At 47.2% G+C, this 19,425-nt stretch overlaps 1 protein-coding gene across 1 annotated transcript; it reads left to right on the forward strand.

Moving 5' to 3' along the window:
* LOC117739315 (zinc finger protein 449-like) lies at positions 1 to 13,308 on the forward strand. Its single transcript, XM_034545645.1, has 5 exons — positions 1 to 88; positions 333 to 764; positions 926 to 1,006; positions 7,055 to 7,715; positions 11,874 to 13,308. Exons 4-5 carry the CDS (start codon positions 7,085 to 7,087, stop codon positions 13,193 to 13,195), a joined length of 1,953 nt encoding a protein of 650 aa, XP_034401536.1. The 5' UTR covers positions 1 to 88; positions 333 to 764; positions 926 to 1,006; positions 7,055 to 7,084; the 3' UTR covers positions 13,196 to 13,308.
* Positions 13,309 to 19,425: the final 6,117 nt, after the last annotated feature.

Here is a 19,425-nt window from a genome sequence, read left to right on the forward strand (position 1 = left end):
AGTATTTTTCCCTTTGTGAGTTTTATTGTATTATTATTAACAAACCTAACTTCTATGTTTAATGTTCACACATCGAAGGATTAAAAATGTAAGTGACAACAATTCTTTTTGAATCTATATTTACTAGAACAACGATTGTAACGGAGGATCATCGCGATGGCTCAGATGGAAATACATATTTATTGACATATTACAGTAAATGTACACAAGAATACATCAAAGGACATGAGAGTGACGCTATAACGTAGTTACGTCACCTTGTTTGTATTTGTATTGCTTCTTAAGTACCTTGTCAATACACAAATTAAATGTATTATTATGTATTATTATAGGAAGTGGTTCAAAAGGTTTATGTGGACTCATTAACCGGAAGAAGAACTATAAACGGGGAGAACAAACCCGGAAGCTGGCAGCACTGCGACCCCGTGGGCGACAACTGCCGTAAATTAAAAAGAAGAAGAAGAAAGACCGGAAGCATTGTTTCCGACCGGTTCTTCTGATCCGAGCGGAGTCACAACAGGGTTCAACCCGGGCTTCCTGCCCGCTGGGCCCGCTGCACCCGGAGCGATGACCCGCTCCTCGAAGCGGACTGAGTGCGCATGCTCCAGACTCTGAACGCGGAGAGAGACGGGACCTCCACGGACCCGGAGCGGGATTCTGGGCCCTAAGGCCCGGATCGGGAAACACGTCCACATTCTGTTGAGTGACAGCGGCTGAAGAGAGATTTGGGCTTTTCAACCCGGAAGTCCCGATACAAAGAGCAGGTTTTGTTTTATTATCTATATATATATATATACATTTGTATTCTCTCTCTCTCTCTCTCTCTCTCTCTCTCGCTCCTCTATCTATCTATCTATGTACACATTTCAAACTACAAAATCGCGCCCCGTGACCACTCCTCTCATATCTTCTCACTCTCCCATAGTAAACCTGTTTCTCACTTCCCGGTGAACACAGTGAGTCTGGACTGAATGCAACGACGCCGGGAGTGAGACGAGGAGAAAAGGTGATCTTCTCAATAAAACATCTTTGATGTGACGTGTTGGCCAATCAACAAGTGAAGGAGACGTGGCATCAAGTGAAGGAGACGTGGCGTCAAGTGAAGGAGACGTGGCGTCAAGTGAAGGAGACGTGGCATTAAGTGAAGGAGACGTGGCGTCAAGTGAAGGAGACGTGGCATCAAGTGAAGGAGACGTGGCATCAAGTGTAGGAGACGTGGCGTCAAGTGTAGGAGACGTGGCATCAAGTGTAGGAGACATGGCATCTAGTGAAGGAGACGTGGCATCAAGTGAAGGAGACGTGGCATCGAGTGAAGGAGACGTGACATCAAGTGTAGGAGACGTGGCGTCAAGTGTAGGAGACGTGGCGTCAAGTGTAGGAGACGTGGCATCAAGTGTAGGAGACATGGCATCTAGTGAAGGAGACGTGGCATCAAGTGAAGGAGACGTGGCATCGAGTGAAGGAGACGTGACATCAAGTGTAGGAGACGTGGCGTCAAGTGTAGGAGACGTGGCGTCAAGTGCAGGAGACGTGGCGTCAAGTGAAGGAGACGTGGCGTCAAGTGAAGGAGACGTGGCGTCAAGTGAAGGAGACGTGGCGTCAAGTGAAGGAGATGTGGCATCTAGTGTAGGAGACGTGGCATCAAGTGAAGGAGACGTGGCATCAAGTGTAGGAGACGTGGCATCAAGTGAAGGAGACGTGGCATCAAGTGAAGGAGACGTGGCGTCAAGTGAAGGAGACGTGGCGTCAAGTGAAGGAGACGTGGCATCAAGTGAAGGAGACGTGGCATCAAGTGAAGGAGACGTGGCATCAAGTGAAGGAGACGTGGCATCAAGTGAAGGAGACGTGGCGTCAAGTGAAGGAGACGTGGCATCAAGTGAAGGAGACGTGGCGTCAAGTGAAGGAGACGTGGCATCAAGTGAAGGAGACGTGGCGTCAAGTGAAGGAGACGTGGCATCAAGTGTAGGAGACGTGGCATCAAGTGAAGGAGACGTGGCGTCAAGTGAAGGAGACGTGGCGTCAAGTGAAGGAGACGTGGCATCAAGTGAAGGAGACGTGGCATCAAGTGTAGGAGACGTGGCATCAAGTGAAGGAGACGTGGCATCAAGTGTAGGAGACATGGCGTCAAGTGAAGGAGACGTGGCGTCAAGTGAAGGAGACGTGGCATCAAGTGTAGGAGACATGGCGTCAAGTGAAGGAGACGTGGCGTCAAGTGTAGGAGACATGGCGTCAAGTGAAGGAGACGTGGCGTCAAGTGTAGGAGACGTGGCGTCAAGTGAAGGAGACGTGGCGTCAAGTGAAGGAGACGTGGCGTCAAGTGAAGGAGATGTGGCATCTAGTGTAGGAGACGTGGCATCAAGTGAAGGAGACGTGGCATCAAGTGTAGGAGACGTGGCATCAAGTGAAGGAGACGTGGCATCAAGTGAAGGAGACGTGGCGTCAAGTGAAGGAGACGTGGCGTCAAGTGAAGGAGACGTGGCATCAAGTGAAGGAGACGTGGCATCAAGTGAAGGAGACGTGGCATCAAGTGAAGGAGACGTGGCATCAAGTGAAGGAGACGTGGCGTCAAGTGAAGGAGACGTGGCATCAAGTGAAGGAGACGTGGCGTCAAGTGAAGGAGACGTGGCATCAAGTGAAGGAGACGTGGCGTCAAGTGAAGGAGACGTGGCATCAAGTGTAGGAGACGTGGCATCAAGTGAAGGAGACGTGGCGTCAAGTGAAGGAGACGTGGCGTCAAGTGAAGGAGACGTGGCATCAAGTGAAGGAGACGTGGCATCAAGTGTAGGAGACGTGGCATCAAGTGAAGGAGACGTGGCATCAAGTGTAGGAGACGTGGCGTCAAGTGAAGGAGACGTGGCGTCAAGTGAAGGAGACGTGGCATCAAGTGTAGGAGACATGGCGTCAAGTGAAGGAGACGTGGCGTCAAGTGTAGGAGACATGGCGTCAAGTGAAGGAGACGTGGCGTCAAGTGTAGGAGACGTGGCGTCAAGTGAAGGAGACGTGGCGTCAAGTGAAGGAGACGTGGCGTCAATTGTAGGAGACGTGGCGTCAAGTGTAGGAGACGTGGCATCAAGTGTAGGAGACATGGCATCTAGTGAAGGAGACGTGGCATCAAGTGAAGGAGACGTGGCATCAAGTGAAGGAGACGTGACATCAAGTGTAGGAGACGTGGCGTCTAGTGAAGGAGACGTGGCATCAAGTGAAGGAGACGTGACATCAAGTGTAGGAGACGTGGCGTCAAGTGTAGGAGACGTGGCATCAAGTGTAGGAGACATGGCATCTAGTGAAGGAGACGTGGCATCAAGTGAAGGAGACGTGGCATCAAGTGAAGGAGACGTGACATCAAGTGTAGGAGACGTGGCGTCTAGTGAAGGAGACGTGGCATCAAGTGTAGGAGACGTGGCATCAAGTGTAGGAGACGTGGCATCAAGTGAAGGAGACGTGGCTTCAAGTGAAGGAGACGTGGCGTCAAGTGAAGGAGACGTGGCGTCAAGTGTAGGAGACGTTGCGTCAAGTGTAGGAGACGTGGCGTCTAGTGAAGGAGACGTGGCGTCAAGTGAAGGAGACGTGGCGTCAAGTGAAGGAGACGTGGCGTCAAGTGAAGGAGACGTGGCATCTAGTGAAGGAGACGTGGCATCAAGTGAAGGAGACGTGGCATCTAGTGAAGGAGACGTGGCGTCAAGTGTAGGAGACGTGGCGTCAAGTGAAGGAGACGTGGCGTCAAGTGAAGGAGACGTGGCGTCAAGTGAAGGAGACGTGGCGTCAAGTGAAGGAGACGTGGCATCGAGTGAAGGAGACGTGACATCAAGTGTAGGAGACGTGGCGTCAAGTGTAGGAGACGTGGCGTCAAGTGCAGGAGACGTGGCGTCAAGTGAAGGAGACGTGGCGTCAAGTGAAGGAGACGTGGCGTCAAGTGAAGGAGACGTGGCGTCAAGTGAAGGAGACGTGGCATCAAGTGTAGGAGACGTGGCATCAAGTGAAGGAGATGTGGCATCTAGTGTAGGAGACGTGGCATCAAGTGAAGGAGACGTGGCATCAAGTGTAGGAGACGTGGCATCAAGTGAAGGAGACGTGGCATCAAGTGTAGGAGACGTGGCATCAAGTGTAGGAGACGTGGCATCAAGTGTAGGAGACGTGGCATCAAGTGTAGGAGACGTGGCATCAAGTGTAGGAGACGTGGCATCAAGTGAAGGAGACGTGGCATCAAGTGAAGGAGATGTGGCATCTAGTGTAGGAGACGTGGCATCAAGTGAAGGAGACGTGGCATCAAGTGTAGGAGACATGGCGTCAAGTGAAGGAGACGTGGCGTCAATTGTAGGAGACGTGGCGTCAAGTGAAGGAGACGTGGCGTCAATTGTAGGAGACGTGGCGTCAAGTGTAGGAGACGTGGCGTCAAGTGTAGGAGACGTGGCGTCAATTGTAGGAGACGTGGCGTCAAGTGTAGGAGACGTGGCATCAAGTGTAGGAGACATGGCATCTAGTGAAGGAGACGTGGCATCAAGTGAAGGAGACGTGGCATCAAGTGAAGGAGACGTGACATCAAGTGAAGGAGACGTGGCATCAAGTGTAGGAGACATGGCGTCAAGTGAAGGAGACGTGGCGTCAAGTGAAGGAGACGTGGCATCAAGTGTAGGAGACATGGCGTCAAGTGAAGGAGACGTGGCGTCAAGTGTAGGAGACATGGCGTCAAGTGAAGGAGACGTGGCGTCAAGTGTAGGAGACGTGGCGTCAAGTGAAGGAGACGTGGCGTCAAGTGAAGGAGACGTGGCGTCAAGTGAAGGAGATGTGGCATCTAGTGTAGGAGACGTGGCATCAAGTGAAGGAGACGTGGCATCAAGTGTAGGAGACGTGGCATCAAGTGAAGGAGACGTGGCATCAAGTGAAGGAGACGTGGCGTCAAGTGAAGGAGACGTGGCGTCAAGTGAAGGAGACGTGGCATCAAGTGAAGGAGACGTGGCATCAAGTGAAGGAGACGTGGCATCAAGTGAAGGAGACGTGGCATCAAGTGAAGGAGACGTGGCGTCAAGTGAAGGAGACGTGGCATCAAGTGAAGGAGACGTGGCGTCAAGTGAAGGAGACGTGGCATCAAGTGAAGGAGACGTGGCGTCAAGTGAAGGAGACGTGGCATCAAGTGTAGGAGACGTGGCGTCAAGTGAAGGAGACGTGGCTTCAAGTGAAGGAGACGTGGCGTCAAGTGAAGGAGACGTGGCATCAAGTGAAGGAGACGTGGCATCAAGTGTAGGAGACGTGGCATCAAGTGAAGGAGACGTGGCATCAAGTGTAGGAGACATGGCGTCAAGTGAAGGAGACGTGGCGTCAAGTGAAGGAGACGTGGCATCAAGTGTAGGAGACATGGCGTCAAGTGAAGGAGACGTGGCGTCAAGTGTAGGAGACGTGGCGTCAAGTGAAGGAGACGTGGCGTCAAGTGTAGGAGACGTGGCGTCAAGTGAAGGAGACGTGGCGTCAAGTGAAGGAGACGTGGCGTCAATTGTAGGAGACGTGGCGTCAAGTGTAGGAGACGTGGCATCAAGTGTAGGAGACATGGCATCTAGTGAAGGAGACGTGGCATCAAGTGAAGGAGACGTGGCATCAAGTGAAGGAGACGTGACATCAAGTGTAGGAGACGTGGCGTCTAGTGAAGGAGACGTGGCATCAAGTGAAGGAGACGTGACATCAAGTGTAGGAGACGTGGCGTCAAGTGTAGGAGACGTGGCATCAAGTGTAGGAGACGTGGCATCTAGTGAAGGAGACGTGGCATCAAGTGAAGGAGACGTGGCATCAAGTGAAGGAGACGTGACATCAAGTGTAGGAGACGTGGCGTCTAGTGAAGGAGACGTGGCATCAAGTGTAGGAGACGTGGCATCAAGTGTAGGAGACGTGGCATCAAGTGAAGGAGACGTGGCTTCAAGTGAAGGAGACGTGGCGTCAAGTGAAGGAGACGTGGCGTCAAGTGTAGGAGACGTTGCGTCAAGTGTAGGAGACGTGGCGTCTAGTGAAGGAGACGTGGCGTCAAGTGAAGGAGACGTGGCGTCAAGTGAAGGAGACGTGGCGTCAAGTGAAGGAGACGTGGCATCTAGTGAAGGAGACGTGGCATCAAGTGAAGGAGACGTGGCATCAAGTGAAGGAGACGTGGCGTCAAGTGTAGGAGACGTGGCGTCAAGTGAAGGAGACGTGGCGTCAAGTGAAGGAGACGTGGCGTCAAGTGAAGGAGACGTGGCGTCAAGTGAAGGAGACGTGGCATCAAGTGAAGGAGACGTGACTTCAAGTGTAGGAGACGTGGCGTCAAGTGTAGGAGACGTGGCTTCAAGTGAAGGAGACGTGGCGTCAAGTGAAGGAGACGTGGCGTCAAGTGAAGGAGACGTGGCGTCAAGTGAAGGAGACGTGGCGTCAAGTGAAGGAGACGTGGCATCAAGTGTAGGAGACGTGGCATCAAGTGAAGGAGATGTGGCATCTAGTGTAGGAGACGTGGCATCAAGTGAAGGAGACGTGGCATCAAGTGTAGGAGACGTGGCATCAAGTGAAGGAGACGTGGCATCAAGTGTAGGAGACGTGGCATCAAGTGTAGGAGACGTGGCATCAAGTGTAGGAGACGTGGCATCAAGTGTAGGAGACGTGGCATCAAGTGTAGGAGACGTGGCATCAAGTGAAGGAGACGTGGCATCAAGTGTAGGAGACGTGGCATCAAGTGTAGGAGACGTGGCATCAAGTGTAGGAGACGTGGCATCAAGTGTAGGAGACGTGGCGTCAAGTGTAGGAGACGTGGCGTCAAGTGTAGGAGACAAAGATGCCAAAAGTGAAATCTGGAAATACTTTATCTGCATTGCAGACAATGAAGGAAAGCTTTAGAATGTCAGAACAATCAAAGGACCGTATGAAAGCTTGAGGTTTCATCAAACAAAGTGGATGTGGTGAAGTTTGTCTAATAAAATCCAACTGCACCTCGGTGTCACCTTTTTCACCCCTTATGAGTTTGCATTTGTTTTTGAGTGCTTATTTTTCTCTTGTTGAAAACAATAACACATGTGCACTTTAATGTATCACCGTTCCTCTCCAGGTTTGGTGACCACCACTTTTTGCCATCACGATGCCGCGCTATAAATCAAATCCGGACAAGCGCAGAAAAAAGGACGCAGAGAGAAAGAAAAGAAGTCGAATGATGGAAACGCTGCAACAAAGAGAGAGTCGCAGAAAAAAGGACGCGGAGAGAAAGAAAAAAAGTCGCATGATGGAAACGCTGCAACAAGCGGAGCGTCGCAGAAGAAAGGAGTTGGATCGAAGGAAAGGAGCTCGCGAGACCGAAACGCAGCAACAGACCGAGTACCGACGGGCACTTTACATACTAAAGAAACGGCAGCAACTAGCGAATGAGACGCCGGAGGCTGCAAAGCGCCGCAAAGAATCGCACAGACTAGCGATGGCCCAGCGGCGAGCGCAGCAGAAGGCGGCGGAACTCGGTCAAGCTCTTCACAGACGGGTGATAGTGGAGCACCGAGCGCAGGAGTCGCCGGAGGCGGCAGGGCGCCGCAGGGCGCTGCACCGCCAGGCGATGGCGCGGCACCGAGCGCGACAAACGCCGGAGGCGGCAGGGCGTCGCCAGGTTTTGCACCGACAGGACATGGCACGGCACCGAGCACGTCAGAAGGTGGAGGCGGCAGGACGCAGTCGAGCCTTACACGTACAAACCGCGGCCTGGCGCAGAAACACCGGTTCTTCACGTGAGTGTTTTCATTTCAATTCAATTCAGTTTATTTTGTATAGCCCAATATAACAAGTTACAAACTCCCCTCAGAGGGCTTTACAATCTGTACATGTACGACATCCCTGTCCCAGGACCTCACATCGAATCAGGAGCAACTTCCCCAAAAAAAACATTCATGCAACTCAACTCGTTTTGGTGGATCCGGTTGTGTATTTATACTTTATAGAGACACATGGTTCTCACGGCAACGCTGTAGATTAAACTAGCCAACGGTACATGAAGGAGAGAAAAATCAAGACCACATAGAGAAAAATGACCCAAAACGGCTTTAGGGTTCAGAAGGTTAAGAGTACTTATGTGGGCTCAGATAAAATGAGACACCGCAAAGTTCCAGTACCTCGAGGGAACTGTTGGCGAGTTGCAGGAGAAGGTTCTCTAGCCGAGTACGTTGGAGTCATCCGGTTACTGTTTGGCCAGCTGAGCAGCACACAAAGTTCTACTTTCCTGCTCCGAAGCATACCGAAGGCCGGGTGTCCTTTCTGAGGACTCGCAGAATAGACATTCAGTGGGCAAGGTGATGGGAGTTACCCCCCCCAATGGTATTCGAAGCGGACTTAATGGTTGCCCTCTTCCATACCGGTTGCACCAGAACTTTAGCCCGGGGGATGAAAGGGTGGAGGAAACCCATGGGGATCGTGTCGGAGGACTCAGACCTCGCTTGCGAGCTAAGCTCCCATTTCCCCACAGTGGTCTAGTGCAACACCGGAGCTGTAAACGCATTGATCCACATTGTCTCACTGCCGACCTTCCTGACGTCCACTCTGCCCCCACTCATGACTTCACTCGACCGGGACCCTCTTGGCAGAATGCAGCCATCAGTTGCTTCAGTTAATGGCAGCTTTCCTCTAATGGACCTGTTGGCTCTTGGTAAGGTGCCATGTTAGTTTTAAATATCTAGGAATAAGATCTGAGGGTCTGTTTAGTGGACTAGGAACTATAATAACCGTCAACAACTATATTGATAACATCCAGTTGTTTTATTCAATGCATTTATCCAGTCCTTGTATGGGTTATAGTCCTGGTGATATAGTTATGTTACCCAGTCCTTGTATGGGTTATAGTCCTGGTGATATAGTTATGTTACCCAGTCCTTGTATGGGTTATAGTCCTGGTGATATAGTTATGTTACCCAGTCCTTGTATGGGTTATAGTCCTGGTGATATAGTTATGTTACCCAGTCCTTGTATGGATTATAGTCCTGGTGATATAGTTATGTTACCCAGTCCTTGTATGGGTTATAGTCCTGGTGATATAGTTATGTTACCCAGTCCTTGTATGGATTATAGTCCTGGTGATATAGTTATGTTACCCAGTCCTTGTATGGGTTATAGTCCTCTGGTGATATAGTTATGTTACCCAGTCCTTGTATGGGTTATAGTCCCCTGGTGATATAGTTATGTTACCCAGTCCTTGTATGGGTTATAGTCCTGGTGATATAGTTATGTTACCCAGTCCTTGTATGGGTTATAGTCCCCTGGTGATATAGTTATGTTACCCAGTCCTTGTATGGGTTATAGTCCTGGTGATATAGTTATGTTACCCAGTCCTTGTATGGGTTATAGTCCTCTGGTGATATAGTTATGTTACCCAGTCCTTGTATGGGTTATAGTCCTGGTGATATAGTTATGTTACCCAGTCCTTGTATGGGTTATAGTCCTGGTGATATAGTTATGTTACCCAGTCCTTGTATGGATTATAGTCCTGGTGATATAGTTATGTTACCCAGTCCTTGTATGGGTTATAGTCCCCTGGTGATATAGTTATGTTACCCAGTCCTTGTATGGGTTATAGTCCTGGTGATATAGTTATGTTACCCAGTCCTTGTATGGGTTATAGTCCTGGTGATATAGTTATGTTACCCAGTCCTTGTATGGACTATAGTCCCCGGTGATATTACTGGACCTCAGTGTGTATATATATTTGAGTGGTTACTTCTAGCAACCACTCAAAGCGCTTTAACACTTTAAGCTTGTAATGTTGTTCAAAACACTCTATTTCAACTGAAACTCTAAATACAGATAAGACAAAACGTACGTTGTTTTCAAACTGTTGGAGTCGGCCACAGAATATCCCTTCGGTGGTCACTCTTGAAGGAAGTGGAATAGAGGTGGTTCACTCTTATACAAATCTGGGTATTTTGATTGATGACTCCCTCACTGTTAAGACATGTGCAGGAGCTGGTGAACAAGTTGAGGTTAAAACTGGGTTTTTATTTTAGAAATAAGCTGCTTTTCAACTAATGTAAACACGTGATTAGTTGCTGCTACTTCTTTACCTGTGTTGGACTATGGTGGTCTTCTTTACCTGTGGTGGACTATGGTGGTCTTCTTTACCTGTGGTGGACTATGGTGGTCTTCTTTACCTGTGGTGGACTATGGTGGTCTTCTTTACCTGTGTTGGACTATGGTGGTCTTCTTTACCTGTGGTGGACTATGGTGATCTTCTTTACCTGTGGTGGACTATGGTGGTCTTCTTTACCTGTGGTGGACTATGGTGGTCTTCTTTACCTGTGGTGGACTATGGTGGTCTTCTTTACCATGTGGTGGACTATGGTGATCTTCTTTACTTGTGGTGGACTATGGTGATCTTCTTTACTTGTGGTGGACTATGGTGGTCTTCTTTACCTGTGGTGGACTATTTACCTGTGGTGGACTATGGTGGTCTTCTTTACCTGTGGTGGACTATGGTGGTCTTCTTTACCTGTGGTGGACTATGGTGATCTTCTTTACCTGTGATGGACTATGGTGATCTTCTTTACCTGTGGTGGACTATGGTGGTCTTCTTTACCTGTGGTGGACTATGGTGGTCTTCTTTACCTGTGGTGGACTATGGTGGTCTTCTTTACCTGTGGTGGACTATGGTGATCTTCTTTACCTGTGGTGGACTATGGTGGTCTTCTTTACCTGTGTTGGACTATGGTGGTCTTCTTTATCTGTGGTGGACTATTTACCTGTGGTGGACTATGGTGGTCTTCTTTACCATGTGGTAGACTATGGTAGTCTTCTTTACCATGTGGTGGACTATGGTGGTCTTCTTTACCATGTGGTGGACTATGGTGGTCTTCTTTACCATGTGGTGGACTATGGTGGTCTTCTTTACCATGTGGTGGACTATGGTGGTCTTCTTTACCTGTGGTGGACTATGGTAGTCTTCTTTACCATGTGGTGGACTATGGTGGTCTTCTTTACCATGTGGTGGACTATGGTGGTCTTCTTTACCTGTGTTGGACTATGGTGGTCTTCTTTATCTGTGGTGGTCTTCTTTACCATGTGGTGGACTATGGTAGTCTTCTTTACCTGTGGTAGACTATGGTAGTCTTCTTTACCATGTGGTAGACTATGGTAGTCTTCTTTACCTGTGGTAGACTATGGTAGTCTTCTTTACCATGTGGTAGACTATGGTAGTCTTCTTTACCATGTGGTAGACTATGGTGGTCTTCTTTACCATGTGGTGGACTATGGTGGTCTTCTTTACCTGTGGTGGACTATGGTGGTCTTCTTTACCATGTGGTGGACTATGGTGGTCTTCTTTACCTGTGGTGGACTATGGTAGTCTTCTTTACCTGTGGTGGACTATGGTGGTCTTCTTTACCATGTGGTGGTCTTTTGTGTCCTCTGCACCTTCAACCTGGAATATGTTGCAGAATGATTTGAAACTCAAAGAACTGATTCCACTGGTTTTAAATGGAGGCCGGTTCCCAAAAAGAACTCGGTTCTGTCTCTTGTTCCGTGGTTCTCATGTTGCTGCTCGATGGGACTCACCTGGTTACATAAAGGTTAAACATAGAAAAACATCCATTAACACCCGTTCATACACTGATGCTACCATGCAAGGCGTCTCATTCATAATTCATACCTTACCTGAGGTCGACACACACTAACCAAGCCGGGGGTTCGATGCTGGCCAAAGGACGGGACTCAGCTCTCTGACTGTTTTAGTATTAACCATTAGGTCATCAATATTAACCATTAGGTCATCAGTATTAACCATTAGGTCATCAGATTATGATTACCGATGCTTTAATGTAAAATAAGGACTTGACTGTTGTGGGTGGAGCTTATTTTTTAACTAATGAATACGCGTGAAGGTGTCTGTTTTTCATTATCCTCCACAGACCTCCAGCAGCTGTTGATGAGAAGAGAGATGGGCCCCCCTGAGCAGCAGGACTGGACCTCCAGTCTGGACCAGGAGGACCCAGAGCCCTCACATATTAAAGAGGACCAGGAGGACCCAGACCCCCCACACATTAATGAGGACCAGGAGGACCCAGAGTCCCCACATATTAAAGAGGAACAGGAGGACCCAGAGCCCCCACACATTAATGAGGACCAGGAGGACCCAGAGTCCCCACACATTAAAGAGGAACAGGAGGACCCAGAGCCCCCACACATTAAAGAGGACCAGGAGGACCCAGACCCCCCACACATTAATGAGGACCAGGAGGACCCAGAGTCCCCACACATTAAAGAGGACCAGGAGGACCCAGACCCCCCACACATTAATGAGGACCAGGAGGACCCAGAGTCCCCACACATTAAAGAGGAACAGGAGGAACTCTGGACCAGTCAGGAGGGAGAGCAGCTTCAAGGTCTGGAGGAGGCTGGTATCAGGTTCACATTCACTACTGTCTCTGTGAAGAGTGAAGATGAAGATGATGACGAAGAAGAAGATGATGAAGCTATGTTCTCACAGCTTTATGGAAGACAATCTGCGGAGAACAGAGAGGCGGATCATTTGAAAACAGAAGCTGATGGAGAGGACTGTGGGGGATCCAAACCAGCCAGGAAATCAGATGGAGGTAGTCCTTCACAACCAGATACCCATGAGCCTTTACACTGCTCTGAACCTGAGACTGATGACAGTAGGGATTGGGAGGATTCAAACCCTCTGCAACACAGTGAAGTACCCGGAACTGAAGTGGACCGTAGCACTGGAGCAACATCAATCAGCTCCTCTGAATGTGCTGCAAGCATTGACCACAAGAGACGTCTGGAGAGACGCTCTGAATCCAAAACCGGAGAGAAACTATTTCTTTGTTCAGTTTGTGGCAAAAGATTTGCTCGGCAAAGTGTTCTGAGACGACACTTGACTGTCCACTCCGGGGAGAAACCATTTAGTTGTTCAGTTTGTAGTAAAACATTCACACTGAAGCAAAATCTGAGGCGACATGTGGCCACTCACACGGGGGAGAAACCGTTTAGTTGTTTAGTTTGTAGTAAAACATTTGCCCAAAAGGGACATCTGAGACGACACTCGACTGTCCACACAGGGGAGAAACCATTCAGTTGTTCATATTGTAGTAAAAAATTCACCCAAAAAGGAGATCTGGAGCGACACTTGACTGTCCACACGGGGGAGAAACCACTTAGTTGTACAGTTTGCAACAAAAGATTCACTCGGCTCTGTTATGTAAAACATCACAAGTGTGTTGGTTAGAGCAGCAGAAATGAAGGACTGAAGGAAACACTGGCAGCTGGATAATAAGCTTCACAGCAGTTTACAAGCTCTCATTTGTCTTTTAATTGTGCATGTCATTAAAATAATTATTGAATAATATCAAGCTTGTTGAGTGTTATCTATAATATATACACTGAGTAGAGCTCATTGGATGAATTAACTTTACAATCTGTTTTACATCAAGACTGCTCACTGGTTTTACTGGAAGAGAACCAACAACACTCAGAGGGTCATTGAGCTTCAGATGGAGAGAACCATTGTGCTTCACTTAAATTGCATCTATAGTCATACTATTGTTTCATACCTATTTTTCATACTATGTTTTTACCTTAAAAACATAGTGTGTGATATTTAATCACAATACATTTGTATTGATTAAACCAGTGGCGTCCAGTTGAGCTTATATCCTCATATCATGTAGGAAATGTTCTCCCAAAAGACTAAATGATGACAGAGCAGCTTCAGTCTTCTAAAACATCATGAAAGTGATATTGTTCATAATGCCTGTATCAAGTAAACACGCGTACATGTTTACTTGATACAGGTTCAGCAGACTGTTTAGTACTCAGGGTCAGATCAGTTAAAGGGTCTTTGGTAAGAAGTGGTGATTGTTACTGTATGATATACCATATATATGATATATAATATATGCACTTCTTCATTCTCGGCAACATGTACTTTAAATAGTATTTATTATTTGATTCATTGGCAGGTGTTTGCTCCTGGGAGGTAAGAAGAGGTCCAACACCAGGTAGGTTGTAGGCCGATAGTCTGTATACATTGTCCTGCTGCTCCTGAACGCATCATCTCTCTCTTCCGGTAAGCGTATTGCATCACTTCCGGTTGCTTAGCAGCTCGCGATGTTTTCTTCTCCCCCTCCCCCTCCCTCTTGCTCAGAGTGTCTCATGTAGAGCTATTCCTCTGCCTCCCTTAATGATAACGGTACATGCAACAAGTGTAGTTCATTTGCTGGTTGGAGGCAGTTCTAAGTGGGTTAGATGCACGGCTCCGCCCCATCGAAGCTCAGACGTTAGCTCCGTTAGTTAGCTCTCGGCCTCGTCCATGAGCGCCCTCCTGTGGCCGTCTCTCTGCTCCGCTGACGGCAGCGTACATCTCGTCCCTCTTCTTCGCTCTTACTGTCGTTTAATGGAGAGCAAATCATCATTAGCCCCAGCTGAGGCCAATTAGGCCTCCACCTGGCACCGTTCCCTGAGCACTCCTCCATTCCCCTCTGCAGCTAAGCCTAACCACTAGCTGTTCCCTACCAACCAGACGTAGCTTCTGCTAGCTGTTCCCTAGCAACCTGATTTTAGTTTTCCTGATCGCCTGTGTTGTTTTGTTCCTGCATTGTCTGAAGGCCAGCCAGTCGGCAGCAGACTGAGGAGACCTTTTTTTAGGCGGATCAGAACCGCCAAATCATGACTAAACCAGGGGCTGTAGCGATTCTTTGTCTGGAATCGTTTCAATGGGGCGTGTTTCTCAGATTAGGCTAAAGGTGTTTTTGAAATAAGACCAGACATCTTCCACTGAGGGGATAAGATTGATTATTTCCAAGACGCAGCTGCAACATCTTGCAGGAAGGCCTGATTGTCAAAGTTTTTCAGTGAGCGCTTGGTCACAATCACCGGTGGACGTTTGACAGAGAGGCCGGAGCGAACGCACAGTGGTCACTCAAGTCTTGACTGAAGACTCCAGATCGGTAGTTTGATGGAGTGTTAGTGAGAATAATATTGATCAGTGTGGCAGATGACGCTGATTTCAAATTAAGTCTGGTTGGCTCAGCTACAATTTGAAAGAGGTTTAAAGCATCAAATTGCCGTGTAACTAAAACAGGTTGATCATATTCTATTTGTTATACTGTACCGGCCACCAGGTCCATATTCAGAAATCTGAATTTTCAGAGTTTTTATTAAGTTTAGTCCTTAAAACTGATAAGGTTATTATTGTAGGAGATTTTAATATTCATGTGGATATTGACAATGATTCCCTTAGTACTGCATTTATCTCATTGTTGGACTCGATTGGCTTCTGTCAGAGTACAGAAACCCACTCACTGCTTTGGCCACACCCTCCACCTTGTTCTTACATATGGCATTGACATTGATCATTTGGAGGTCTTCCCACAGAACCCTCTTCTGTCAGACCATTACCTCATAACTTTTGAGTTCATACTCCCGGAGTATACACCGTTAGTCAAAAGTTTCTACACCAGATGTCTAACTGACAGTGCTGTAGCTACATTTAAAGAAGAGATTCCTTCTGCATTTGATTCAATACCACGTCTCAATGTGACGGAGGACTCCTGTGCTAACTTTAGTCCGTCCCAGATTGATCATCTTGTCGATAGTGCTACAGGCTCACTGAGAATGACACTAGACTCGATAGCCCCACTGAAGAAAAAGACAGTGAGGCAAAGGAGGTTTGCTCCCTGGTAGAACCCTCAGACCCGCGACCTAAAGCAAACTTCACCAAAGCTTTAAAGTATATGGCGTTCCACCAATCTGGAAGAATCACGCTTAGTTTGGCGAGATAGTCTTAAAACATATAAAAAGGCTCTCCGTAATGCCAGAGCAGCCTATTACTCATCAGTAATAGAGAAAAATAAGAACAACCCCAGGGTTCTCTTTAGCACTGTAGCCAGGCTGACAGAGAGTCACAGCTCTGTGGAGCCGTGTATTCCTATAGACCTCAGTAGTAATGACTTCATGAACTTCTTCAAGGAAAAGATTTTAACTATTAGAGGCAAGATTGATGATCTCTTGCCCTCAACTACTGCCGATCTGTCATCAAGAGGAGTGGCCTTGGAAACGGCTGTATGCCCTGGTGTATATTTGGATAGCTTTTCTCCCATTAACCTAGACCAATTGTCCTCAATGGTTTCTACTTCTAAACCGTCTACCTGTCTCTTAGACCCCATCCCAACGAGGCTGCTTAAAGACGTGTTGCCTTTAGTTGGCACCTCTCTGCTGGATATTGTTAATGTGTCTTTGCTAACAGGCCATGTACCACATTCCTTCAAAGTAGCTGTAATTAAACCTCTCCTGAAGAAGACCACTCTTAATCCAGAGGTGTTGGCTAACTACAGACCGATCTCTAACCTTCCCTTCCTCTCTAAGATCCTTGAGAAAGTAGGACTCATCTCTGTACTGGTCTTGTTAGACCTTAGTGCTGATAAAGGACTCATCTCTGTACTGGTCTTGTTAGACCTTAGTGCTGCGTTCGACACCATTGATCATGACATCCTATTACAGAGACTGGATCAGTCGATTGGCATTTCAGGTACCGCACTAAGTTGGTTTAAATCCTATTTATCAGATCGATCTCAGTTTGTATTTGTAGACGATGAAGCCTCAATGACCACCAACGTTAATCACGGAGTTCCACAAGGTTCTGTGCTTGGACCAATTTTATTTACCTTATATATGCTTCCTTTGGGCAATATTATCAGGAAACACTCCATAAACTTTCATTGCTATGCAGACGATACTCAATTATATCTATGGATCAAACCAGAGGAGACCAACCAGCTCGCTAAAATTCAAGAATGTCTTAAAGACATAAAAACATGGATGACCTGCAACTTCCTGATGTTAAACTCAGACAAAACTGAAGTTATTTTACTGGACTGAACACCTCAGAGATCAATTATCTGGTGATGTGGTTTCTGTAGATGGCATTGCCCTGGCATCCAACACCACTGTAAAGAATCTCTAGTTATCTTTGACCCAGACTTGTCCTTTAACTCCACGTTAAGCAAATCTCAAGGACTGCATTTTTTCATCTACGTAACATTTCAAAAATCAGACACATCTTGTCTCAAAAAGATGCAGAAAAGCTGGTTCACGCGTTTGTTACTTCCAGACTAGATTACTGCAACTCCTTATTATCAGGCTGCTCTAATAAGTCTCTTAAATCCCTCCAGTTGATCCAGAATGCTGCAGCTCGTGTACTCACAAAAACTAAGAAAAGAGATCACATGACTCCTGTATTAGCTGCTCTGCACTGGCTCCCTGTAAAATCAAGAATCACATTTAAAATTCTTCTCCTCACCTACAAAGCCTTGATTGGTGATGCACCATCATATCTTAAGGAGCTTGTAGTACCATATTGCCCCACTAGAGAGCTGCTCACTAAATGCGGGGCTACTTGTGGTTCCTAGAGTCCTAAAAAGTAGGATGGGAGCCAGAGCCTTCAGTTATCAAGCTCCTCTTTTATGGAACCAGCTTCCACTTTCAGTCCTGGAGGCAGACACAGTCACCTCATTCAAGAATAGACTTAAGACTTTCCTCTTTAATAGCCCTTATAGTTAGGGCTGAATCAGGTTTGCCCTGGTCCAGCCCCTTGATATGCTGCTATAGGCTTATAGGCTGCTGGGGATGTTTTAGGATACACTGAGCACCTATCTCCTCTTCTCTCTCTCCTTATGGATGAATTTACATCTCTCCATTGCACCTTATTAACTCTGCTTCCTCCCCGGAGTCGTTGTGACTTCACGTCTCATAGGGTCCATTGGACCTGGAGGTGTCTGATGCCTGGTGAGCCGGCCTCCCATTGGCCCTGCTGATGCCCCGCCCCCCCTCCTCTCTACCTCCTTCTGTTTCATGGATTGTTGAGGTCTGGATCGTGGTCCCCCACTGCCGCTAATGAACAGAGCCCGGGTCCACACTGACCCTCATGAATAGAAGTACTGTATTTTATATTCTTCTATATTCTATTTTAAATGTAATATGTCTCTATTTGTATTGTTATTGTTATTGTCTAATGTTTTACCCGCCATGACAACCCAACGGCTGCACTACAGCTGGAAACTTTAGAAGTACGAAGTAGTTATTGCTCTAATCTACAGGAACACAGGAGGAGCGTCCAACACAGCTAGTGAAGGAGACGAGGAGACGAGGAGACCAGAAGCTTTGGATGGACTGGAGCACAGAAAGCAACAGAAGTCAACACATTCAACTTCAGTCCAACAGTTCCAGTGGACACTTCCTGATGCAGCAGGAGAAGTTGTGTTATTAAAGAAGAACACGGAGAGAGGAGGTATGTTGAGGTTTGCATACAGACACACATTGACAGGTACCACAGTTATGTCCAAGTTTACTTCAGTGACCAAGGTAGGAGGAGCATTGATCCAGAACTGAATATCAAAACAGGTCAAATGATCCCGGAGTGATGATCAGGGGACAAGATGGGAGTAGTGTTAACACGACAGAGGACACGGGACTCATGAGCCGCTTACAGGACATTCAGACTTCCTCATACAGCACACATTATACATAATGATGGGCACCAGCACATGTTGTGTCAAAGGGAAGGAAACGGCAGATAAAGCTACAAAAGAAGCTGCAAACATTTTGCAGTCAGCTTCAGTAAAAAGTATTATTCAAAAGAGGTTGAAGGAAAGGTGGCAGAAGCAATGGGAGGATAGAAAAGGATGATGGTTTACAGAGTGTACAGGAAAGATGGAGAAAAGAGTGATATCAAGACTTTTGGGTCACACTGGGCTCTACATGATACAGGCAAATGTGACTTGTGGACAAGTGGAAACAATAGAGCATGTTACATTTGAGTTCAGGGACTGAACATTATAACAATCTGATAATAATGACGGTTTTGTACAGCTTCTGTCTGATGAACGGTGTCGTTTTGTCGAAGAAAAAGTGTTTTTTCAACACACACACACACACACACAGATACAGGTAGAAGACAGAAACGGAGGACAAACAGTATTGTTCTTATTATAATATATATAAAATTTGAATAAAATACCTAAATATACATTGTCCCATTTCAGAAACATGTTTCAGTTTGTCCACCAGAGGGCGTGAATGAGTTGGTTTCTACACGGTAAAATGTCCCAAATACTCCAAATCAGAAAATGAGCCCAATCAAAGAGTGTCTTAGAGCTTCAATAAAACACACACACACACACACACACACACAAACACACACGTCTTTATTTCCTGAGTGATTGGTAATGAAACTAAATGTGTGTGTGTTTGTTTAAATTCTCGTCATCGTGCTGCAGACAAGCTTCATTTGTGTGGAGGAAAGAGTCAAAGAGACTCGGTCTGAAGTCACTGGAAACATTTAGGAAAATCAATTAAGAGACGCACAATGACCACAAAGAGACACACAGAGACACAAAGACACACAACGAAACACAACGAGACACAGAGACACAACAATACATGAAGACACACAGAGACACA

Source organism: Cyclopterus lumpus, chromosome 11 (genome assembly GCF_009769545.1).
Source record: "Cyclopterus lumpus isolate fCycLum1 chromosome 11, fCycLum1.pri, whole genome shotgun sequence".
NCBI lineage: Eukaryota > Metazoa > Chordata > Actinopteri > Perciformes > Cyclopteridae > Cyclopterus > Cyclopterus lumpus.